Raw genomic sequence first — 27,136 nt, 5'->3', positions numbered from 1 at the left:
ATTCTTAAGAGAGATAACTGTTGTAACACTTACACTTTTTTTCGATTGGGGCGTCTGTGTTGTTTGTTTCCAACATCCGACGCCATCTGTGTTTTGATTCCTTGCTTCTCATGTCTTAAAAGGTTGAAGAGTTTCAGCTCATAGCAGAGCTAGTGAATAGGCGAAGATCCATAAGGGTTGGAAGGAAAACTATAGAAATGTCAAAATGATGACCCAACTGAAAGGAAATAACAAAAAGAATTGTTAGATTTTTTTTAAATGTACATACACAATTTTTTTTTTAAATATATACATACACAATTAAAAAAATATATATATTCTTTTTAAAATATACATACACAATTTTTTTTTAAATGTACATACACAATTTTTTTTAAATGCAATTTTTTTTTTAAATATACATACACAATTTTTTTTTAAAGTATACATAATTTTTTTATATGCATACACATTTTTTCTTTACATATACATACAATTTTTTTAAATATATACATACACAATTTAAAAATATATATATATTCTTTTTAAAATATATATACGAATTGTTTTTTTAAATATACATACACAATTTTTTTTTTAAATATACAATTTTTTTTTTTAAATATACATATACAATTTTTTCTTTAGATATACATACAATTTTGTTTTTAAATATACATAATTTTTTTATATGCATACACATTTTTTCTTTAGATATACATACAATTTTTTTAGATATACAATTTTTTTTTAAATATACATGCAGAATTTTTTTTAAAATATACATGCAGAATTTTTTTAAATGTACATATAGATTTTTTTTCTAAATGTACATACACATTTTTGTTTTTTAAATATATATGCACAAATTTTTATATATAGAATTTTTTTTAAATACACATGCAGAATTTTTTTAGCAGAAATTATGCTTCTGAATTTTTTAGATAAGAATTGCTCATTCATATCATTATCTTTGTGTAAGGATCCATATTGTTAGTGGATAAAGTACCGGTCTCTACTTAATTGTCATCTTACCATAATGAATATATCCAAAAATTTTGAAAAACGATAAGGTAGAAAAAATTTATTAAAAACTTTTTTAGGACGAAAATTAGTGAAAATAAAATGTTTAGTTAAGTAGATATTGCTTATAGATGAAACTGACACAAAAAAATCAGTAGATACCATTTTTTTTTTTTTTTTTGATTATTTTCATTTTTCGAATTTCGCTATTATAGTGTAGCTGCACCAAACTGTCTTTCAAGCGTTAGGGGTGAAGATGGTCCCTTGTATATTTTTCTTAGGGCATCTATTTATGAAGAAAACAGTAGTAGAGACTATTTTAGTGTTAAACTTCAATTCATCTTAACTGATGGAGTTCCATTTTTTAATTTTTTATTCAAAAGCTGTTTCTGACCAGAGCATTTTCTCTGGGAGGAACTAATCATATCTACACTTCACCTGGATGAAAAGCACAGGGAAATGCAGCAATGTGAAACATTTGTTCTTGTTGTTCAACAGTGTTCAATCTGATCTGGTTGAGCCTGCTCCTTTGACTGCTCCATGTCCCAAAGTATGGCAAGATGCATGGTGATTTTGAGTAACGTTTCAAAAAATGATTAACCTATCACAATTCCCTCATCAAAGACCGACCACTTGTATATCTGAGAGCTCTGCTAAATCTTCCTTGATTTATCCAATATTATCCAAAGATTATTAGTTAATCTCTTCAAATACAATAAATGATTATAAGTCTGGTATATCAAATGCTTGCACAGCAAAAAAGAATAAGCATTTTAATTCTGTGTTCTACTGTTGATGCCAATATGTCGGCCGCTTAAGACGCCACAAGGTTGAGTTTTATTCTTATTACAGCAAGAGAATTATAAAGGATTAGCAAATAAACTAAAGAATTCTACCTCTGCTTCTCCTTCAGAGGATTTATGTCTTAGCTTCTTCAAAGATATTTACCATTTTCTTGCATAATTCGAAATGGGTATTGCTTTCATCACACTCTTATTCAAAAGTAATGTCTCAGCCTTTAAAACAAGAGTCGTAGAGTCCGGAGTTCAAGCACTCAACACTGACTCCTAAAATTTTAAAAGGTCTAACTTGAGCTAAAAAATCTTCTTACGCTAGTAATAATTTATCTATACAATATATAAAGTAAAGTCAGACTGTTTATCATTTATTAGTAATCAATTATAGATTTCTTCTTACAAAATCTATAATTTATCTGGTACAACAGTTACTTTTGTAGATCGTTGCAATCTATATATCTATAAAAGTGAACGTGTCTATGTGTCTGTGTGTGTACATTTCTCTACGCAATAACTTTGTCAATTTTCAGTCTACAGACTCGAAATTTGATATACAGGGTATTGAGATTTGGGAAAAATCTTCGTGATCCATTTTCGGCCAGAAATTTGGTTGTTAAGGGGTCAAAGTTCAACGATTTGACTTTTGAGAACTGTACCAAACTCCTCTGACAATTTTCGGTTTAAACACTTGAAACTTTAGATATAGGTTCCTTGGACATGGATCTAACTTAACTTGATTTGAGCCCAAAACAATAAATCTTAAGGGGTCATAATAGGGGTCAAAGTTAAAAAAAAATTGACCTCTGCGGTCTCTACCAAATTACTCAGACAGTTTCTGGTCTAAACATTTGAAATTTTACATAAAAGGTATTCAGAGATAGGGCAAGCTTTTTCATCAGTTTGGGTCAAAAACATTTAGTTACCAATATATAAATGTATGTATGTATGTATGTATGCCTAAAACTTTCGACAGAGGCGATAGATTTTACCAAGATCAGTATCGTTTTAAAGTTCGACCTTTCATACGACAAATATCGAAAAATTGGCTAAAAAAATTAATATCTTCACCTTCAACTAGGCACTTTTCTTTGTCGCTTTTTTCGCCGATATTTTTTAAAGATATCCTCTCCTTTCGATTGTCTAGCCTTAATGTAAACATAAGTCACTTCAGGTTTGGTGGTGGTCGTAACCACAACGACGTCAAGTTTTTTTTCCCCGTTCTTCTCCTTCTTTGCGGTACGGGTTCGAGCCTGCCTTCCTACTACAACTTTTTTTTTTTTTTTTGCTCAACATACACATCCAAACACCCAGGCAATGCCGGGCTGAAATGCTAGTGTATATAAGTGAAATTGTCTGCTTGTGTGTGTGTCTCTGTGTTTACATTTCCCTACCAAACTACTCTGCTAATTTTCAGTCTACAGACTTGAAATTTGACATAAGGGGTATAGAGTTGTGGGAAAATCTTTTTAATCGGTTTTCAGCCAGAAATTTAGCTATTAAGGGGTCAAATTTCAACGATTTGACCTTTGAAAACTCTACCAAACTCCTCCGCCAATTTTGGGTCTAAACAATTGAAATTTTAGATATAGGTTACTTGGACATAGATCAAACTTTTTAATTTGATTTAAGCCCAAAACAATAAATGTTAAGGAGTCAAAATTGGGGTCAAAGTTAAAACAAATTTGACCTCAGCAGGCTCCACTAAATTACTCAGCCAATTTTTGGTCTAACCATTTGAAAATTTACATAAAAGGTATTCAGACATGCAACAAGCTTCTTTAATCAGTTTTCAGGCGAAAATTTGCTGTCAAGAGTTGACCTTTGCAGACTCTACCAAACTCCTCTGCAAATTTTGGGTCTAAACACTTGAAATTTTAGATGTATGTCAAACTTTTAATATATATATGCACATAAAGTTATGAACAGTACATAGGGCCAGAGCAAAGCCGGGCTGAACTGCTAGTGTGTTGATAAGATTAAAATGTACCTAGAATTGCTTTTTTTTTAATTTTTTTATTAGCAGAAAAAAAATTATGCAATGTTTATATATATATATATATATATATATATATATATATATTCACAAAAGTAAAAAATAAATTTGAGGGGTAAGGGCCATACATTAAACTAGTTTATCTTTCTATTTTTTTTTTTTTTTAAATTTAATTACATATCGGAAAACAAAACAGAAATTGTTCCTTCTTTTATATTTGACTAGTAAGTCACTCAATGTTGCCCGGTCATAAAATATGCATAAATATTATGTTTTAATTCATGCAGCCTTCTTATCATTATATAGAACCAATTCTCTATTGATAATTATCCAATATATAGTAATGATTTCAAAAGTTATTAAAAAAAAAAAATATGATTCCGGTACCATCCGCTCAAATCGAAACGAGAGCATTTAACACTCCAAGCTCAGTCATTATATATCTCTCCAGCATCGTTATCATCTGAGCTACAGACAGATGGATATGAAATGTTAAAAATTAAACGACTTTTAGCTATGAATATTTAATTTTGAGAATGCGCAAAAGAAGCAATAGGCGTAATGTTTTATTCGACTTACCATTGTCGACTGTTTTATTTTAAATTTTGACCCCTTAACAGCCATTTTTGCTGGCTAAAAACCAAATCGAAAGTATGCTACAAGTCTAAATACCCTATATATCAAATTTTAACTCTGTAGACCAAATATTCAGAGACGAGTTTGGTAGAGATGTTTCGCACACACACACAAGGTCACTTAGATAGATATAAAAATATTTCTAGAACGTTTTCATATTAAATTCTATGAAATTATGCAGAATCTTTTAAACTATGTATAAATAGAATTCAGCCTAATAGAGTAATAGAACAAGTAATCTAATAGGAAACTATAAAAAATTAACAATTAATGAATGCTCGTTTTTCAAATGAATCTGCAAATTAGTTAACCTTCATATAGTCGCTCGCATATTCATAAGTGAGTATATTAAACAGTTTGTTTTAATAATTTTTAAATATAAAAAGTAGGCTTTTAATATCAATGTCAGAGCGAGAAAAAAAACTCAACTTTATAGGTATTAGGTTGGTGCAAAAATAATATTGTTTATATATATATATATATATATATATATATATATATAGTTGAACGTCAAAAAACATTATTTTTGCACCAACCTAATATATAGATTAAGTTAATTTGAGAATATTTTTTACATAAAATTATCAATATTTTGGATTGGTTGGAAATTTAATCTGTTATTATTATCCTGAATTCCTGGTATAGGCATTCAACACACACATAATTGACAAAAAAAAAAAAACAATCTAAGATTGTTTTATACGTAATTATGTCAAAAACTGTCTCAATTTACATTTCTTACATTAGTTTTGTAACGTGAAATTTAACTTTCAAATGAAATCATTTATACAGGGTGGAACAATAAAGTCGTCGCCCTAAACAAAACAACACTACAGCTTTATTTTAAAACTTTTATTGAAAACAATCAATTCAGGTAATTTGATTATTTATTAGAGCTGACATCTATTCAATGTAGCTGCCTTCAGCCTCAATCACTGCCTCGATATGGGTTTGGAACTTTTTTCCACAAGCACTGATGAGAGCTCGGTGAATACTCAGCAGATGGCAGCAATCAGGCTGGCTTTGGTGTTGTGAGAGGTCATGTTGGTGATGTTCTTGACGCATGATCAAACAAAGTAGTCCACCGGATTCGGATCGAGGAGGAAGGGGGGGGGGGCTCTTGAGACTTGTGGGGCAGGGCTGAGTTCTGCTTCCACACCCAGAGTCTGCCAGCAGCCACCTGATTACACCAGATCACTACACTCTTCAACACATCCAGGTACACTTTGGTGTTGACTTTTGAGCCGACTTCAAAGATGTGAGATAGCATGATGTACCCCTCACTTAAAACCACACCAAAGACCATAACCGTGGCCGGAAACTTTGTTTTCATTATCCTGGGCACGTCCCTGTTATTCGTGGCAATCCAGTGACGATTCTGGCTGTTGTGCACCTAGTTCTGACAGAAATTCTTTTTGTCTGCAAAGAATCAGAGCATGTTTGACTTCTTATGATGCTTCAGTTCCTTGAGCAACCTGACAGACTTGATTAGCCTGAGGCTCTTTGTCTTCTCAGTCAAGATCTGGCTTATCTGGCACCTGTAGAACCTACACTTCAATTCCTCCTTCACACATGCATTCACAGTCGTGTGTGAGACACCTAAATCTCTGGCAATCTGCTGAATAGGTCGCTGAGGAGTTTCATCAATGATTGCCTTGATCTTTTCGATGAGTTCTTTGGTCTGCGTCTTTCTGGCGGTATCTTCGACCTTGGGCTTCTGCTCCACCTCCAAAAAGTCATCCGATGCATTGAGCTGTAGCCTCAAGCATTGAACCGCCCAGATTTTAATTTTGAGGGTGCTGGAAATGGTCCTGTTGTCATAACTTGAATTGGTAGAGAGCATGAATTGTACAGCAGCGTATCTCCAATCTCGCTCGTTGAACATTGTGTCACTTTCAGACATGATAGAAGGCTCCCCTCGTTCTTGGGATTTGTACACAACTGACCAACTATTAGATGGTCGGCAACAAAAAAAAAGAAAACCTGTTTCATTAAACGGAAATGGAATCATGTCATCTTTTTTATGCCAACAATTTTATCGTTTCACCCTGTATTCATTAAAAAGCTTATCTTTTTCTCAATAGCCGTTTTAATTTGGAATGGTGTACATAATACACAACGGGGAAATAAACTTGGGTTTTTTCTGGGATTCGATTTGTCAGTCTCATCACAGAAGAAGATTGAGGATGATCAAACATCTTGATCCGTCTGTTTTATTTCAATATATTTTATTGTTCCTTCAAGTCAAGTAAATGATGACAAATATTTTTTTTTTCCATCTTATTATAACAAGATATGAACCATTTAATCACACAAACTCATGGCAAATCAAGATTTCCAGCTTTAGTGTATTGATTACTGATGGGACGATTCCAATATTTTTCCCCATTTCAGTACAATTAGCAATTCTGTACTAACTTCTCGATTCAAATTCTTTATAGATCTCTAAATATTTAAGAACAGACTTGTTATTTATTCCCAATTACCATAAAAAGACATGCTGAAGATGCAGATATTTCCTCAAACGTAAACTAATAAACTTGTGAGGGATGATCTATAGATGTTAGTTTTACTAGTAGTTTGGAAATCAATAGATATTTATTGCGATTCTTTTAACCTCTTGATATGCACGAGAGAAGGAAAAATGGAATACTGCTGCCATATCTGGGCAGGAGCTGCCTTGACAGAGTACAAAATAGACTTTGTGGCTTAGTGGGGGATGCCCTTTTCTCTACCCTGCAACCTCTCTCCCACAGAAGAGACGTTGCGAGCCTATCCTTGTTTTATCGTTATTTCCATGGCAGGTGTTCATCTGAACTCCAATCTCTGGTGCCCCCTCGCCAATCTTTCACGAAAAACAACCGTCTAGCTAAATCCACTGTGAAAAATTTCCCCCACTCTTTATCTGTGCCTAAATCAAAACGTGGATTCCATGAACAAAGCTTCTTTCTTAGAACTGCACGCCTGTGGAACTCTGTTCCGTCTGCATGCTTCCCACCTGACTACAACTTGGATGTCTTCAAGTCCAACGTTAACAAATTCCTAATGAACCGCCCCCTTAAGTAAACACTTCATCAAATCTCCACACTAACGTACTGTACTTGTAATAACCCTTATCGCTGAGTGGCTTCCGGGCCTTGATAAGTGGTGACCACCGTGTAAAAAAAAAAAAAAAACAACTGCTTGAATTATGTTTAGAATAATTTTATTCCTGTACATATGCAGCTGCGGAAACTGCAATAAAAATAAGTGGAAAACAATTGACATAAACGTAATGCAAAATGTACAAAAATGATATAATATTTTACAAGAATAACAAACAAAATAAAATAATACAAAGAAAAAGGGTGGGAGATAGATATGACAGCGACATCAGACGCATGCGATACAAAACGTGGAATGAGAAATGTAACTGCCGGAGTATATTCTCATTAAAGGCAAGGCTACACGGTATCTTATACCTAAATCTTGATCAATAAAATATATGTATAAAGATTTTGGATTCTTACTTCAATGGCACTTTTAGACGCTAAAGAAAAACTGCTACTACATTTGAACTGACGAAACAATGGACAGGTAATGAAACGAAGTGACCTGTTCTCTTTGGGATTTTGGCTTGACATCTCTTCTGTGATATCACTTCACCCGGAGGAGCACTGACCGAATCACGACCCAAAAGTACGAGCACCTATCTTATTTTACTTTCTAAGCTATATATGACACAAATAAATAATTATTTTATTTAAATGTATTTATATAATTCTTTTATGGTGTTACTCTAACTAGAATGATATTTTTCCTATCTTTTTTTTTTACCTTAAGAGCCTATTTTATGGTGACGGATTTAGCTGGGAAGTCTATTAAGCTTTGATATTCAGCATTGTGATTTGCAAAGAGACAGAATATCAAAACCCATCTATCCTATGGAAAGATGAATCTGACGGCAGTCACATTTATTATTTAATCATTATTACCAGCAGTGGAATAATTTACTTTAAATAAAATTAAATGAAAAAGACTCAAAAGAATCGTTTTTTGGCATCAGAAAATAGGCACACATTTTTCTGATTCCGATACCCACAAAAGTTCTGATTTTTCTGATTCTCGATTCCGATTAATTGTTTTTTGTTTTTTTTGTTTTTTTTATTATTATTTCTCTTCCACTGCAAGAGCATGTGACACAGGGTCGGAAGGTGGAGGATTGAAAAATCAATGCCCAAGAAGTTGAATAGTCTGGCCTACAAAAAATGCCTAGGTGGCTGTGTTAGTAATCCATGGCAGGGGTGCCTCAAATGATTAGCAATAAACTAATCCCTTTTCAAAACACAAGAATGTAAAGCCTGTGACTGTAGACCCCCCAAGAACTGAGCAGAACCATTTCTCAGATGGAAATATTAGAGCCAGTGTGAGTATGCACTTTATAAAGAGGAGATTAGTTTTAAAGAAAAAATGTGCTGGAAAGTGAGAAGGTATATAATCTATATATATATATAGTTAGTAGAAATGGTAATTAATAAAAACCTGAAGAAAGTGGTCAATACTGTTGTAGAGCAAATATGCGTTTTATTTTTTATTGCCATATTTTTCTGTTTAGTTATATTATTGTTTCAGCTACGCGACCGTTTTTTGGTCGTCTGTAAAAGTCTGAGGATGCTACACAACGGCCAAAATAATGTAACTAAACAGAAAAATATGTAACTAAACATAAAAATATGGTAATAAAAAATAAAACATATATATATATAACTCACTATGCCCACATGTTTGTCTGTCTCCATTTTTTCAAACTGTATCTCCTCCGAGATGCAAGGTCGCAGAGCAGTGCAAAGCGGGTCAAATGACTGGCTTTTTTGAAGACCATTATTTCATATGCATATAAAAGCCAGTAAAAATAGCTGCTAAGAGGTCAACATTGAAAAAAAAATGAAACCTGACAGGCATATGTCGACTTAAAATGCTCTTGTACAATGTGTAAATGCAAATATATGTTTATACATTAAACTCGGTTCATTTTTAACTATTTTTCATCCATTTCATCAAATGTTAATGATTAAGGCTGGACACTAAATGCTTTGGTTTTGATTTTAGTTGATGGTACACAAGTCATTATTTTTTTTACTTTTGAAATTACTACTATATATTGGGTACAATATAATTATCAATAGAGACTATAATAATAAATACAAAATCTGCATAAATTAAAATACCATCTTTAAGCATATATTATGATCAGGCAATGTCAGCACCTTGCTAGTAAATAATATAAGAAGGAAGGGTAAAAACATCTAAAAATAGTGTGAGTGAGAGTACAATTTGAGATAATGAGGAAAGAAAGGAAGGGGAATGGGGGTGATGGAGAAGGAGGGTGAGGAGGAGAGAGTGAGAGATAGTAAGTGTGAGAGAGATGGGGAGGAAAGAAAAAGAGGGAGAACAGGGAGTAAAGAAAGAGGGAAGGAGAAAGGGGAGAGAATAGGAAAAGAACGGTGAGAAGAGAGGACAAATGGGAGAAGAGAGAGGGGACAAGGAGGAGAGAGGACGAATTGGGAGGAGAGAGAGAGAGAGAAGATGGGGAGGAGAGAGGGGATAAGGAGGAGGAGAGAGGGGAGGAGGAGAGAGGGGATAAGGAGGAGGAGAAAGAGAGAGAGGGGGGATAAGAAAGAGGAGGAGGAAAGAGGGGATAAGAAAGAAGAGGAGGAGAGAGAGGGGGATAAGAAAGAGGAGGAGGAGAGAGAGGGGGATAAGAAAGAGGAGGAGGAGAGAGAGGGGGATAAGAAAGAGGAGGAGGAGAGAGAGGGGGATAAGAAAGAGGAGGAGGAGAGAGAGGGGATAAGAAAGAGGAGGAGGAGAGATCGGGGATAAGGAGGAGGCGAGAAGGGACAGGGAGGAGGAGGAGAAAGGGGAGGAAAGAGAGAAAGGATGGGGAGGAGAGAGAGAAAGGATGGGGAGGAGAGAGAGAAAGGATGGGGAGGAGAGAGAGAAAGGATGGGGAGGAGAGAGAGAAAGGATGGGGAGGAGAGAGAGAAAGGATGGGGAGGAGAGAGAGAAAGGATGGGGAGGAGAGAGAGAGAGAGAGTGATGTGAAGGAGCTGACAGTAAGAAAAAGCGAGATAATGAGAGAAATAAAATATTGGAAAACATGCTTTCTTCATTTACGGATTTATGTGATTTAGGTGCTATTGACTTTGGTCTCTTGGGATAAAAACACAGAAAGGGGGAGAAAGAGATGAAGGCTGGAAATACTGAGAGGGAGATAGGTGGAAGGGCTTCTTTTAAAAGTCAAAAGCCAGCTGTGCCCACAAAGGAAAATCACTTCCCTAGACATGGTCTCTCTCTTTGAGCCAACTTGAAAAACAACAAACTGGGTCTGCTTGTCTGGTTGGAAAGTAGAAACCTATTGAGCAATGAACAGCTCCTCTGTTCACACACCAGGGCAATTCTTAGTAATCAAGAAGTGACCTGATTTTCTGTATTTTGAGATTTCTTTTTTTTTTCTTTTTTTTTTTTAAGAGGGGTGGATGGATCAGAGGGAAGGTACACAATATCAAAGATAGCAAAATACCCCAATGACAGAAGGAGAGGGCTTAACTATCTATGAAATGATTTACTCATAAAAAGAAAAAAATCATCAGGTGCTTTGAATGAATTCAAGAGGGGGGGGGCATATTTACTATGCAAATGAATCATAGCCTAGAGAAAATCAAGCATGAATAAAATATGAGAAAAAAAAAACTGCAGATCTCTGACCATAAAATGTAAACCCATGGCATAAATTCCACCACATTTAAACTATTGATCTCTCTCACCCTGGTGAATAGAATGATCCCTTTGGGGCACAGGTTCATAGACTGTCATGTGTTTGCAGTTTTATTCTGATACTTATTTCATTTCCGATTTTCATAGGACTTGGAAAATTTTCGATTTTCGAAGTCCTATGTCCTTCACACTGACACACCAGTCCTCGATAGATCACTGGCATTTAGCTTGCTCAGTATGGGTCACAATTTAGGAACTAGATGCCATCTCTCCTGACCGGGACATATGTTGCTAAGGATCATATGTGAATTTGATATTCCCTAGAAACTTCCTCCTTCAGTAGAAGCTGGCTCAATACACCCAGGGCGAATACCGCATTAGATTATGTAATTTACACAGTAATATACATGGTGTTCACTAAATTAACAATCTATTTTTTATACTTATTTATAATCAAAATAGATGCTTATTTTAGGACACTCTGTATGCCTAACATATAAAGTTATTTTGTTGGATATAAGTATTTAAAGCTAAATTATATTGAGAATTTTTTTTTTTATGGAAATTGCTCGAGACCAGACATGAAGCCACTTGATGATGTAAAGAGTTGATAAGAATGAAAACTGATTATTGCAAAGATAGGAGATGCCTACTACCCTTGAAAAGATCAAGGTTGTACGTAGAAAGAAAACAGTGAGCAGGAAGAGAGTTCCACAATCTTGCAGTCCTTGGAAAGAAGCTACCGGAATAGGAAACTGTATTACAATGAAGTATTAACGAATTGATGGAAATCTCTAGATCAATATTTCCCAAAGTGGCTGGTACCGCACCCCCCCTCCTGGGTCCGGTGCTTTGATATCAGAGGGGAGGGGCATTAACGTAAAAAAGGGCAGCTGAGGCGTGATAATTAAAAATACACACACACACATTATATATATATATATATATATATATATATATATATATTACAGACAGACAGACAGACAGACAGAGAAAATAGGCAAACAAATTTTATGTTTAATATTGTTTTCAATTTCAAAAAAGTCACTCATGTAAATTAAGGATAATTGTGAAGACAAAAGAATGTTTAATTAGAATAATCATAATTTTGGAAAAGCAAATTTTGTATTTAATATTATCTTCAATTTGAAAAAAAAAAATCAATATTTGATGTGATTATTAAGCATTATTGTCAAGATCAAATAAAATCTTTACAAGCCCACGATGTCGAGCTTGTGTACCATATAATTGTTTTAAAATACATATTTTGTTTATAATATTGTTATTTTCACTTAGAAAAAAAAAAGCTTACATGCATTTATGGGGTAGAGGGCGCTAGCAGTCTATTCTAGAAGTCAAGGGAAAGTTTGGGAAACCCTGCACTAGATCAATGAGTCAAACGAGCTTGAACAAAGGAAGCAGGGAATAGATCAGACAATTCTGAGAAACACATCCCATAATAGTATTTGTAGAAAAGACTGAGACTAGCAATATCACATCTGTGAGAGAGATGTTGAAGTGAAGAAAATGTGTGAGGCCAATCAAATTACAGATAGGTTTTCCCAATTTATCAAGAACCTTCAAATGGGACACAGATTCACTAGCCCAAATAGAACAACAATACTCCATACATGGTTTGATAGCAGATTTGTAGAGATAAAGAATAGCCTCAGGTGTGAGAAAGTGTTCAGAGCGATAGAGAGAAACTATTTTACAAGAAACAGAAAAGAGCAATGGATTTAATATATGGACCCCAAGAAAGATTTGATAAAAAAGAAAGACCAAGAAATTTTAACCAAACTGTTTTACGCCTTCTTTTTTTAGCATGGTTTTACCGCTCCAGTAGATATCTCACTGCTGATGCAATATTCTACCTGTATAAGAACCAAGTACGTCCAACGATGGAGTACTGTTGCCACATTTGGGAAGGAGTTGCTAGAAACATCTTATCCTACCTTGACAAAATTCAAAATAGACTTTGTAGCCTAGTGGGGTGATGGTTTTTTCTATTCCCTGCGACCTCTTTCCCACAGAAGAGACGTTGTAAGCCTGTCTCTGCTTTATGGTTATTTTCATGGCAAGTGCTCATCTGAAGGCCAATCTTTGGTCCACCCCCCTTGCCAAATTTTCACAAATAAAACAAAAAAAAAATTTAAAAAAAAACACTTTCTAGTTGAAACCACTATCAATAATTTCCCCCATTCTTTATCTGTGCCAAAACCTTTTCCATGAAAAAAGCTTCTTTCTTAGAACTGCACACCTGTGGAACTCTCTTCCATTTGTCTGCTTTCCAGCTGACTACAATATGGTCGTCTTCAAGTCCAACATGAACAATTTCTTGATAAGCCGTTCCCCTTAAGTAATCCAATTTACCAAATTTCCACTACTAACGATTATTACGACATTGTCCTATTGACTACCATAAACTCATTGACCCTTATCCTCGAGTGGCCTCTGGGCCTTGATAAGTGGTAACTAAGATGGACAGAGGATGCGTTTGCTGAAATTTGGTAAAACAACAACAATAGCAACTATAAAGATGAGGATAACAGTCCGCAAATAAATAAATATACAAATTACTCATCTCAAAGGATTCCAATAAAAAAATAAAAATAAAAAAGAATTCCTGTTAGGAAAATTGTGATGATGGCAACAATCTTAAATATTAAATCATATAATGTAAGGGAGATAAATCTTCACTGCTTTAAATACTGTATCGACTTTATTGAACATTTTTTCGATGTTTTCTCTTCAAAAACTAAAATATATATTCAGCAAAAACAAAACTAGCAAACGTTTTTATATTTTCACTGATGAGTCACATAACGCCGAAACATGTGTCTGTTGATAGTTATATTTTAAAAACATATATGTCACTCCTCATCTAGGGAAATCACATTAGTGAGGGAAAATTATTTCCAATTAGCATTTAGGTAGAGTGCTTTCCATCCAAAAGTATTGCAAACAAAACAAATTTATATATATATATATATATATATATATATATATATATATATATATATATATATATATATTATAAAGTGTAATAGACAGGGTTTAAATGAGCAAAGTCTCAGCAAAATATATTTAAAAGGTGCTGTGCTCGGAGTATTGCAGTTATGATAAGCTCAATAGGTGTAATTATCTAGAGCGATATAAATAGAATGGGTGAGAGATTAATAATTGTGAAATTATTAATCAAGTTTTCATAGGAGGAAACATAAAATCATATTTATATGTACGATCGTTTCGGAAACGATACCCATTTTATTCATTCAATATTTACAAATAAAACCATCGAGAAATAAGTAAAATATTTTTGGATATCGTCTCCTCGTCAGCATAAATGGAGGGAAGGGAGGGGATTGAAGACACCAAATTTTAACCAGCTTATTGAAGTAAATATAGCTTGTGAACGTAGAATAAATAAAATAAATAATTTTTAATTGGGATTTGTTTCTTTTGTTTATATGTTTAATATTAGATATATGTCTATGTGATACAATTAAACTATTGTGTAATGATGTTTAATTGGTTGAATGGTAAAAAATAGGAAAAATAGTAACTACATTTTTGGATTTTATACTTGGATAGGATTTTTATAAGGGTTGGTTGGTTGGTTGTTTTTGTTTTACGGCATATCAACCCTTTTCGGGTTATTTAATGCCGAATCCAAAGATTTTGAAGAAAAAATTTTTTTAATAGAATATATTTGTTGTTTTCACGTCGGTTTCTATTCAACCCATAGTTGGAACCCTAACAGGTACTACCACTCCGGGTCAGAGTGGACCTGGGAGCAATGGTAATTAATGTGTGGCTCCACACTCCCCAAAGCCTACAAGCTGGGGCCTCACCACTGGATATAGTTTAAGGTCCATTGAGGGACTTTTACCCTCTGCAGGGGGACAGTCGGCGTATTCTAATGCCCCACCGACAGGGCCTTTTTATAAGGGAGAAATTAACTATAAGTATGAAAAACCTTTTTTTTTTTTTTTAGAATTTTTCGATATGATATAAGATTTAAACAAAAATAAAGAATTCTATTTGCAAAAAGTTTATAAAATAGTCTATAAAGTAAGTACCTTTGTAAGGGAGTGTTTCCATATTGTTTTTTGGGGTTTTTTTTTTAAACCCTAAGGAGACCTCTTGGGGCACAAAACTTCTTTGATAGGGATATTTTTTTTAATCTAAAAGATTATTGGTATTTATAACCATTTTTTTTTAAATCTAATTGCTGTGTAAGTAAAGAGGAAGTAAGTGCTTATGTCGGTTTATTTTTATTTTAAGGTAAGTCATTTTAAATTATAATGAAAAAGAGACATTTGTAAGTGGATAGTTTAAGGATCGAATCTTATGATTTCTAGTTAAATTTGTCATTATTGTCTTTTATTATAAGTTTTAGTTACTGATTTTTTTTTTTTCGATTTATTTTTAATGTTTATTATTTTATCAGGGTGGTTCAAAATGGTTAAATTTTGACCATCTTCTATGTATGCATCTGGTTAATATTTTTTTTTTAGGTTTAAACAAGTTGATTAGGTGTCGTTGAATTTTAATATGGCCAGAGATTCAAATCTACAGAGAGTAGAAAATTTATTACCAAGTTTATATGTTCTCATAGATCTTAGTGTTTCCCATTTTATATTAAAGGGAATTTTTATATTTTTTAGGTACCATATGTATTTTGCTAGGGGGTTTTTCAATGATCTATTAAAAGTGTGTTTGAGTGTAGAAGTTCCATGTTTAATTGTCCCTGATGCTGATCCAATGTATACCGCTTTCGATTTTATAGAATTATAATAATTGTTTGCAAGATGTGTTAAATTTGGAGCAAATATTTTGACAACTACCCCCTCAAAGGATGGGGTGTCTATTCTGAAAGCCGTTCTTAACATGGGCGAGGTTGGGAGTGTCTATTCTGAAAGCCATTCTTACCATGAGGAAATTAGATGTTGGCCACCACAAACAACTAATTAAATTGGGGGGGTGGCTTCCACCGCGCAACGCCGGTTAACGAATCCTGCTAGTGTGTGTATATATATATATATATATATATATATATATATATATATATATCTCAATGATAAATATTAAATCATTGTAATCAGTGCTGATAGGTAATTTTGCATCCTCAGATGAAAAAGTTCCGAGTTTGTTTCTTTTCAGTATTGACTTTAAACATAATAAATAAGAATATCCGTCCATTTGTTTTTATACAAAACCTATCTTAGAACACTTCCAGACACATAAAATACATTTCTGTGAAATTTCAAAAGAATAAATAATTCTTAAAAATGCTGTTTCGGAGTCCATAGTTAAGTTAACATTATACACAGCCTAACATCACAAGTGCATTTGAGAAGATATATTACTACACAAGCTGAAAAGTCCGACAATCGTTTTAAAACAATTATTATCTTCTTTTCAGAACGTTGAAAACACGATGGAAAAACAGCAAATGCACACAATTTTCTTATTTCAATTCAACCTAGGCCAAAAAACTGCTGAAACAGCTTGCGATATCAATAAAGCGCTTGGCCCAGGAACCACTTTTGAAAGCACAGTAAAATGATGATTTAAGAAATTTAATGGCATCGACAAGTCTTGAAGATGATGAGCATAGTGATCAACAACCAAAAGAAACGCCGTTATGAAGTGTTGTTCTCTATTCTTTTACGCAACAAGAACGATCTGTTTCTCGACTTGAAATGAAAAGTGGATTCTTTATGATAACTGGCGACACTCAGCTCAGTGGTTAGACATTGACAAAACTCCACGACACGTCCTGAAGCCAGTTGCACTAAAATGTCATGCTGACCGTTTTTTGAATGCAGGCAAAACTATGAAGGCAGAGAAGTACTGTCAACAAATAGATGACATGCCTCGGAAACTTCGACAACACTAGACTCACGCAAAAAAATTTCAAAACCTACTTGGCAAATATACCCGATGAACCAAGTGCAAGAGAGATTCAAACAATTGCCCTTAAAGGGACATTCAGAATTTTAAAAAGATCTCTCATGTTAGAATATATGAGATAGCAGGTAAATGTGTAGAGTCTGGTAGAATGCTTCATTCCCAGCTTGGACAAAAAAAAAAAAAAAAAAACTCCAAATGAGGAAGATTCTTGGAGCTCGTATGTCTATCAACCATGACCAACTAGAATAGAATGTCTTACTGAGTGTGAAAAAAATTATAGTTTTTAAATTACTTTATTCATTTGCTTACACATTATATGATACTAGCAACCGAGAGAACTCAATTCTTTTTATTGACGAATACTGCATGATACTATGTGAAAGGATACACAAATATTCATATAAAATCTCTTGAAGATGAAATAACAAAGAAATTTCTGTTTAAAAAAAGAAAAAAAAGGTTACAATAAATGAAACACTCATCATCAGGTTGATTCCATCATTTCCTTTATTCACTCTCTAATATTACAGGTTGATGTTATTCAGGAGAAACAGGATTACAAAAAAAATACAGTAATCATGGGGAGTCAAGTGCGAGTGTGTGTGTGTTTGGGGGGGGTCAGGTGGCATAGCTGTCTGTGTGCCTGAGTTCCCGAGGTGGGGGTGGGAGGAAAAGTGGTGCCAAAGTAGGCAGCACTACTCAGACATTCTGTCTCCAATGAGGCAAGAGACTGAGTAGACACTAAAATGAAAATAAAAGACTCTTATAAAAACCATGAAATATGGAACATTCAGAAGAACATTTGGAGATAATGGAAGTGTAGTCGGGGGGGGGGGAGGATTAAAATGATGAGTAGTGGTGGTGGTAGTAGTAGTAGTAGTAGTAGAAGAAGAAGAAAAAGTGGAAGAGATATTTGTCTATTTTACAGCATATCAAATTTAATATAGGATATTTAATAGCCAAAACTAACCATTACAAACCGTTTAGCACAGAACATCTATCCATGGCGTTCACTGTAAAAGCTTCCAGGGTAAAACCAATCAGCATAGAACAAAGGTGTAAACTTTTTATAGTATACCATCTTTGAAGGGATGGGGGGCGTTCATAACAGAACATCCGAGGGTAAATCATTCATGATAAAACATCTAGTGGTAAATTGTTCAGCATAGAACATCCGGGTGTAAAGCGTTTATGATAGAACATCCGGGTGTAAAGCGTTTATGATAGAACATCCGGAGGGGAGGGGGTAAATCATCCAGCATAGAACATCCAAGTGTACACCGTTTATAATAGAACACACGAGGGGGTGAGGGTAAGATAAACCGTCTATAATAAAACATCCAGAGTTAAACCGTTTATAGCAGTTCATCCTGGGGGTAAACAATTCATAATAAAACATCCAAGGGTAAACTTCAGCAAAGAATATCCACACCAAGGGTAAACCGTTCAGCATAGAACATCGAGGGGTGGGGGTATGTCATTTATAACAAAACATCCGTTGGGTGGTAGTAAACTGTTCGCTATAGAACATCTGGAGCATAACCATTTGGAATAGTACATCCAGGTGTAAATTGTTCATAACAGAACATCAAGGGGAGGGAGTAAACCGTTCATAACAGAATATCAAGGGGAGGGAGTAAACCGTTCATAACAGAACATCAAGGTGAGGGAGTAAACCGTTCATAACAGAACATCAAGGTGAGGGAGTAAACCGTTCATAACAGAACATCAAGGTGAGGGAGTAAACCGTTCATAACAGAACATCAAGGTGAGGGAGTAAACCGTTCATAACAGAACATCAAGGGGAGGGAGTAAACCGTTTATAACAGAACATCACGGGGAGGGAGTAAACCGTTTATAACAGAACATCAAGGGAAGGGAGTAAACCGTTCATAACAGAACATCAAGGGGAGGGAGTAAACCGTTCATAACAGAACATCAAGGGGAGGGAGTAAACCGTTCATAACAAAACATCAAGGGGAGGGAGTAAACCGTTCATAACAGAACATCAAGGGGAGGGAGTAAACCGTTCATAACAGAGCATCAAGGGGAGGGAGTAAACCGTTCATAACAGAACATTAAGGGGAGGGAGTAAACCGTTCATAACAGAACTAGGGGTAAACTGTTCAGCATAGAATATCCAGAAGTAAACCATTAACAGATATTTGTCTATTTTATGGCAATAAAAGACATTTACTGCAGGATAACAATATCAAACTGTTCAGTACAAAACAGTCGAGTGCTGCTGCTGTGGCTTGTTATCTATGTATCAGAAATCTACTTTGGTACGTGATCTACACTTCATATTCTAATCAACACAGTACAAGAACAAGGAAAGCACTCGTAATTTGTTTCAAAAGATTATGTGATTACTAAGCCAGGAACTCTAACACAAACATTCAAAGAAACGATTGTGCGATATTTCAGCCAAATATTCAATTAGAAGTCACTTAAAGCTCAGTCATCTGTTCTAATGAAAAGAGGTGCTGACAGTAACTTAAATCAACTCAATTTTAGTCATTTTTTTTTCCATAAATCATCTGCAAAATTCCATCGATCTGAACATTCGAACACATACACAAGCAATTGAAAGATCATAGCTTTAATCATTTGTACATTGAAAGAAATGAGAAGCGTATGGTGTAAATATGTTGTTTTTTTTTTACAGGGTAGTCCCTATTTATCAAGGCCCAACGGCCACTCGAGAATAAGGGTTAATGAATGTAAGTAATCGTTAATGGTGTAGATTTAGTAATCGTTAATGGTGTAGATTGGGTAAATTTTGGATTATTTAAAGGGATGGCTAAACAAGAATTTATTTACATTGGAATTGAAGCCTACTATGTTGTAATCGGTTGGGTCAGCAGGCCAGTGGAACACTGTTCCATATGCAGGCAGTTTTAGGAAAGAAGCTTTGTTTATAGAATCTACGTTTAGAATTAGGCACAGACAGAGGGTGGGGAAAATTGTTAATAGTGGTTGTAGCTAGTCAAGTATTTTTTGTGAAGGGGGAACTATAGATTGGAACTCCGACTTTTTTTTTTTTTATATACATATGAAGCCAAAGTAGTGGGGAACAAACAGCCGTGACGAACGATTCACTAAAGTAAGACCATTGTAAGCGATTTGATTTGTTCTGGTTCAAATTTTGTAAGCAATTCGTTCTAAAGAAAATATTGTTAAACGATTTGTACGCAAATGAAATACTGTATATACATTAGTATATATTTTTATATTGTCGTTTTATTTTATTGGTACTCTCTCTCTCTCTCTCTCTATATATATATATATATATATATATATATATATATATATATATACATTCTTTTTTTACTTCAGCCCCAACAATGTAGACCGCCACTTGGATGCAAGGGGCTACTATTTGGGACCATGCCTAGAAAAGATTAACAAGATGTTGGTTTATGTTTAATTATATATCTATATATAAAAGTGAACGTGTCTGTGTATATTTCCCTACGCAATAACTGTCAATTTTCAGTCTACAGACTCGAAATTTGATATACAGGGTATTGAGATTTGGGAAAATCTTGGTAATCCATTTTCGGCCAAAAATTTGGCTGTTAAGTGGACAAAGTTCAACGATTTGACCTTTGAGAACTCTACCAAACTCCTCTGCCAATTTTGGATCTAAACATTTGAAATTTTAGATATAGGTTCCTTGGACATGGATCTAACTTAATAACTTGATTTGAGCCCTAAACAATAAATTTTAAAGGGTCAAAATAGGAGTCAAAGTTTTTTTGTTTTTTTTTTTGCTCAACATACACCTCTGAACACCAGGGCAGAAATGCTAGTATATATATATATATATATATATATATATATATATATATATATATATATATATATATATATATATTAAACAATTGAGTGAAGAGTCATACCCTTTCCCCTTTGTAGAAACAAAAATAAAGAAAAATATGTGTGCTGTATTGCTGTACATACCCGTGATGCAAAGAAAATATTGCACACCAAAAAAAAAAAAAAAAAAAAATCGCGTAAATTAAGTAGTTTTATTTTTTAAAAAAAGAATCAAAATCCTAATTTTAAGACTAAACCACTATTAATCTCTCGATGCCATTTTGCAGAACAAAGGAGATAATTCGAAATAATTCACATTTTTGCAAGAGTTTAGAGAGCCATTCTTAACGTAGGAATGGGAGCTACGAATTTTAAAAATATAATCATTTGATCAAATTGTGATTTTCGTATACAATTCTTTCCGTCGTGTACATCATAAAGATTTTTTCTTATTTTTTGTTTTTGTGAGGGTTATGGATTAACACCAACAATTATTATTGGATTTTATTCATGAGCATTTAATACCATCTATTTAATAGAATTTGTTTTATTTTTAACATTGTTCAATCTTAACATTCTTCATTGTTGATATTTCAAATCGAATCAAAAATAAAAATAAAAGTGCAACAAATCCACGTAAAAAAACTGTTAGAAGATGCGTACTCTCTTCCGTTCGCCTGCTTTCCAGCTGACTACAATATGGCCGTCTTTAAGTCCAATGTAAACAAGTTCTTGATGAGCCGTCCCCTAAGTAATCAAATTCCCCAAATTTCCACTACTAACCACATTGTCCCACACTTATTAAGCCTTATCCTTGAGTGGCCTTCGGGCCTTTGTATAAAAAAAAAAGAAAAAAGAAAATTCATTATAAAAATAAAATCTTAAAAACTGTCTCTTTGTGATGGAGTGTCTATTTTGATGGTGATGCTGTTAAAACAGATTAAACAGAAATCTGGGAATATAATAATTAGAGGAAAGGGAGGAAGCACAAAAAATAAAATATGAAGATAAATGGGAAAAAAAAAGGAAAAAGATTAGAAATAGAAAAAAGACAAATGCAAATAGTGATGAGAAAAAGGAACAAAGGAAAATTAAATTGAAGAAAAATATAACAAAAAGTGAAGAAATGAAAAACAAAAATGATAAATGAAAAAAAAAATGAAAAACAAAAATGATAAATGAAAAAAAAAAATGATAAATGGAAAAAAAAACGAAAAATAAAAATTGAAAAAGAAGAAAAAGTGAAAGAAAATGAAAGAAATTTTAAAAGGAACAGAAGTTATTCAATAACATTAATGTAGGTACGTGTAAAATGAATGGCCGATCCCCAAAACGTATGAACATTTTGACCCTTCTCTTCACTTAAAAATTCATAAATATTCAGGAAATCAACCAATTTTAATAGAGTTTTTAATATTTAATAATTAATGATCACAATACAATGAACCCATTCTTTTTTTTTAAATCTTAGTAGAAAATGTATTATTTTGTATAAACAAAAAAAAACACCTTCACTAAAGTTATAGTTTTAGGTAATAAAAAACGCACAAATTTATTTTTATTTTTTATGAAAATATTTCAGGAATATTACAAAAAAGACTAAAGTCTATGTTAATGAAATCAATATAAGTTGAAGAACAATTAATTTCTCAAACTAACGATATTATCATTGAATTAAGCATTTTTATTCAATATTTTCATGAAAAAATAATTTAAAAATATCTATGTGATTTTTATGATTACAGTTTCCACTAAAAATTTAAATATAATATTTCCTTTGTATGCATAAACGTGTAAATATTAACGTAAGAATTTTTTATAATCGTGAAAAAAAAAATGTTTTTTTTAATTGAGGATACGGGTTACTAAGACTTTTTTCTTTTTAAGTGACATAATTTCTACTAACGATTAATTTGGAGAAGTCCTGGTGGCCAACATTGTAAACAACCAAAGACAGACATGATCTGTATCCCACCCACCGTATTCTATTTAACAATAAATAAATGGTTGTTTTAGCTTATTTTTTCAATGAATAAATTGTCACTGTAATCAGTAAATTGACTTTTTTCACACTTAAAATGCACTTTTACTTTTATTCAAAAAGAATCGTAATTCATCGTTACGACATGTTTAGGAAGAAATTGTGTCATCATGTTGAAAAATAAAATTAACGTTGTAAGCACAAAGCATATTACAAAAGTTTTACTTCAAATTCTAAGGAAGAACATTGATAAACAAATGTCATCAATATTCTTTGAATAATACTGAATTTGGATATTTTTTAACACACAAAACTCTTGATTATTGTTTAAAATGTCCATGAATTTAAAACTAACACTAAGTTAAATATCAATCTTTTTCGACAAATATAAATTCTTAATTGCATACATTGAAAAATACACTAATTAAATAAGCACTTCTTTTGTATCACAATAAAATAGGAATACTTACATTAATAAATATTTGTCATACTCTTCAAGAATATATAGAAATTAGAGTATAATAATGTTTCAATTTCTCTATAAATTTAAAAATAAAATCTACTTGATGACATTTTAGGCTTTAATAAAAATTCAGTATCGTTTGTTTTTTTTGTTTTGATTGCCCGAAGGACAGTTTGTTTCTAAACTCTCGCTTTTGGGGGATAAATATGCAATTTTTAGTAAAATGTAGGTGGGTTTTCTTTTTTATAATTCAGTATCTTAAGACTTTAATTTAATAATTATTTTGAATACGTTCCAGAAAACTATTATTTATCTTTCAAGGGATTTTTACAATGAATTTATTTAAATTTCAAATTTAACCGAATTTTTGTGTTTCTGAGCCACAGTGATAACATTTTTCATCACAACTTTTTTTTTCACGTGTGAAAATAAATATTTTTCCTTTTAGAAGTATTTAAATTTTTTTTTTTTTATTTTTTTTTTTTATTTTTTTTTTTTTTACCTTTTATCTTTCAATCAAAACATAATCGGAAACTTATTAAAAAAAATATAATAAACCGGCTTTTTATACCCATGGACTATCATCTTTCATTATTATTTTGTACCTACAAAGTAATAGTAAGAATTCAACTGAAATAAAAGAAACAAAAAAAGCAAAATAAAATCATTTTTATGGCTTTTTTTTTTTGCTTTTTTTTTTTTTTTTCATTCTCTGGATTAGAGTGGGAAGGGAGGAAGGCAATAGGAAATGGTAAATAAGCTGCCTGACTAATCGTTAAATCAGGTGCAGGTGTGAGGAAGTCAAAAAAAAAAAAAAAAAAAAAAAAAAACGAGATCAATAGAAAATTTATCCCTCCCTTACCTCACCTGTCTTTTTGTGAGAACCTTGTTTTTTTATTTAGTTTTTTGGTATAAGTGGACCCCAACCTTATTTTACTCATGTCTCACCTATACCCCGCCCCACCTCCATGGGATATATAATTCTTGTCATTTAAAACGCAATATCTTTTCCAGTTAAAAGAGCTTCAAAAGAATATAGCAACCAATCAAAAAGAAAACTCCAGCACTTATGGATTTTTGTGTCGCTACAACTGGTTTTCAATTGGGACATGGGGAGAGTGCATAACAGGGGGCAGACAAATGCAATTTCAGGATCGAATCGAAAACCAGATTTTTTTTTTTCTAACAAAACTAGAATTCTACAATTTTTGAATGCATGTTTTTTTTTTGTTGTTGTTTAGAATTTGTTTTTATAATATAAGAAACTTATAATGAAAAAAAATTCTGTTTTGTGTTAACAAAATGGACATTTGTTTTATTTTTAATAAAACACGAACAAAGTTTTGTAACATATTTCTAGAATTTAAATAAATATAAGAATCTTATAACAAAAAATGTTTTTTTTTAAACAAAATAGACATTTTTTTTGTTTTTAATAAAAAATGGTCATGCATGTAAATTTTGAGAAAACTATTTTTTTCTTTACAAATTTTCGTAATTAAAAGTCAAAATGTTTTTTTGTAATGAACAAATGAAAGTTGTCAAAATAAAAAACGCTAGGGTAGCAGAAAAAAAACACAGATAACAGCATTCTGAAGCTGTTAATATCGCTAAAAATACAAATCTTATATATATACATAACATCATATTAAACTTATACGCTAAAGTCCTGTAATCTTAAAGAAAATCTGTTCAGCCATTTCAAAGTCTATAAGGAACGCGCTTGCAGACATACACACACAAAGTTGCATTTATATAATTTTAGATTATATATATATATATATATATATCAATTTAGCTCTTATGCATAGATCATCGTACAACGATTAGATCACCGTCTGACTGGCGTGATGAACATTTAAAATTAAAATGTTTAAATTCGACGTTATTTCACGCGGTTAATGGTAGCCGAATGGATTAGGTCTTCGCTAAATTGAGCCAGAGATGTCTCGTGATGCGGGGTTCGAATCGTTCGACTGGTATTAATCGTGACACCCTGCACTGAAGATTCCCGAAAGGATGAAACACTAGTGTCTGTAGGTATTTAATAATTATTATAGTAAACAATTATATATATATATATATATATATATATATGTGCACACATCATATCTTTTTAAATATATTAACGGCTATATGAATCTTACTCTCTTTGCACCCCATCGTCTTTTTTGAATTTCCAACGACTTTTTCCGTTTCTGAAATGGAACAAGGTCATTACATCAAAAATATATTTTCAAATATTTGTACTGGTGTTTTCTTTTCCCAATTTCATTCATCCAGAGTCTCGAAATTATAACTGGGTTTGTTCCTTTTTTATTTCTCTATTTCGCTGGAATATTTCCATTATTCTTATCATATATATATATATATATATATATATATATATATAGGAAGAAAGAATCTACTTCCACTTGACCTCATAAAACAATTGCATTACAATAGGGCTGAATCAACAAAATTCCTTGTTAATCTCCCACCAAATTGCTAACACATGATTGACAGTAATTATGAGGGTTAGTGTCTAAAGAGGTCCCCATGTTATATCTGAAAAATTAACAAAACTGCCAATTAAGCCCTCAGACATTTTTTGTATTACTCCACCCAAGAAATCACAGTTTTAATTTGAGAATATCAAGATATAAGAGACCAACATAATCACGACTTTTGACTTTCGATATTACAAACTAAACAGTTGAATACATGAAAATAAGTAAATATAGTGAAATTCCTTTCAATTTCAACTTTATTCATTTTTTTGTATTTTGATAAAAATTAAATGAAATCAGAATTTATATTTTTTTCTCTTGACAGATGTACAATTATTTCGCTTGTGTCATAAACACTTATTTTTTCAAGCTATTTTAAGTGAGGTTACTATTTGCAGTGGCGTTATTGTTTGATGTGGAGGGGGTTTTTTTTTTTCAATTTTTTGTTTTAATTTTTTTATCACTTTGTTTTTGCCGGGGTGGGGCATTCCACCGGATGCCAAACATTCTCCCATTAGTTTAGTTACTCCAACCGAGAGATCTTTTTTAAGATTCTAACCGTCCCTTTAAGTGCAATTGTTTGTATTTCTCTTGCACTTGGTTCACCGGTCATATTCGAAATAGTTCCAGCAAATACCTAATAGCCAGCTGTGGTTCTCTCCAGAATGTGCTGCTGCCATTGGCCAGAGAAATTACCTTTTCCATTGCTTCCAACATAATAGATGTACTGACTTAAAGCCGCTTTCAGGACTGCCAGCAACTATTGTAAAAAAGTAATAAAGAACGCAAGAGAGCTGTATGCTCAGTCCGTTAAGTCCAAAGTAGCTGAGCAGCGACTTGGGTCCCACCAGTTTTGGCAAATAGCAAACAGAATCCTGAACAGAAGCACGTGCTCTATCCCAACTATAATCAATGGACCTGAGGTAATCTCGTCAGCATCAGACAAAGCCAAACTCTTTGCCAAGAATTTTACAGCTAATTCTTCCCTTTGCGACCAAGATCGCCAACCCCCAATATTTCCTCCTGTATCAGAAAACACACTATGTGATATGCAAATATTTGTACGTGATGTTGCCAAGCTATTTAAGAATTCAGGTGATTGCTCATCTCCCTCTCAGTACAGGCCAATAAGTCTCCTGTGCATCATGAGTAAGTTGCTGGAATCTGTTAAATACAGAAGTAATCAACCATCTCAGCAAAAAGTCACACTAAATATGGTTTCCGTTCTGCTAGATCTACAGCAGATGTGCTTACAGTTATATCTCATAGGATTAGCAAATC

The 27,136-nt window shown here is 32.9% G+C and overlaps 1 protein-coding gene across 1 annotated transcript in view; it reads right to left on the bottom strand.

Moving 5' to 3' along the window:
• Positions 1 to 27,136, bottom strand: part of LOC145292070 (activin receptor type-1-like) — a 91,961-nt gene that overhangs the window by 31,731 nt on the left and 33,094 nt on the right. The window contains exon 2 of the mRNA XM_080138125.1: positions 34 to 217. Coding sequence (XP_079994251.1) covers positions 34 to 112 — 79 coding nt within the window. The 5' untranslated portion in view covers positions 113 to 217. The remainder of the gene's footprint in view (positions 1 to 33; positions 218 to 27,136) is intronic.

The sequence above is a fragment of the Euprymna scolopes genome, chromosome 13 (genome assembly GCF_053919585.1).
Source record: "Euprymna scolopes isolate OS-2025 chromosome 13, ASM5391958v1, whole genome shotgun sequence".
In the NCBI taxonomy this organism is placed as follows: Eukaryota; Metazoa; Mollusca; class Cephalopoda; order Sepiida; family Sepiolidae; genus Euprymna; species Euprymna scolopes.
The sequence above is the reverse complement of the archived record's forward strand: the minus strand, read 5'-3'. Positions and strand labels throughout refer to the sequence as shown.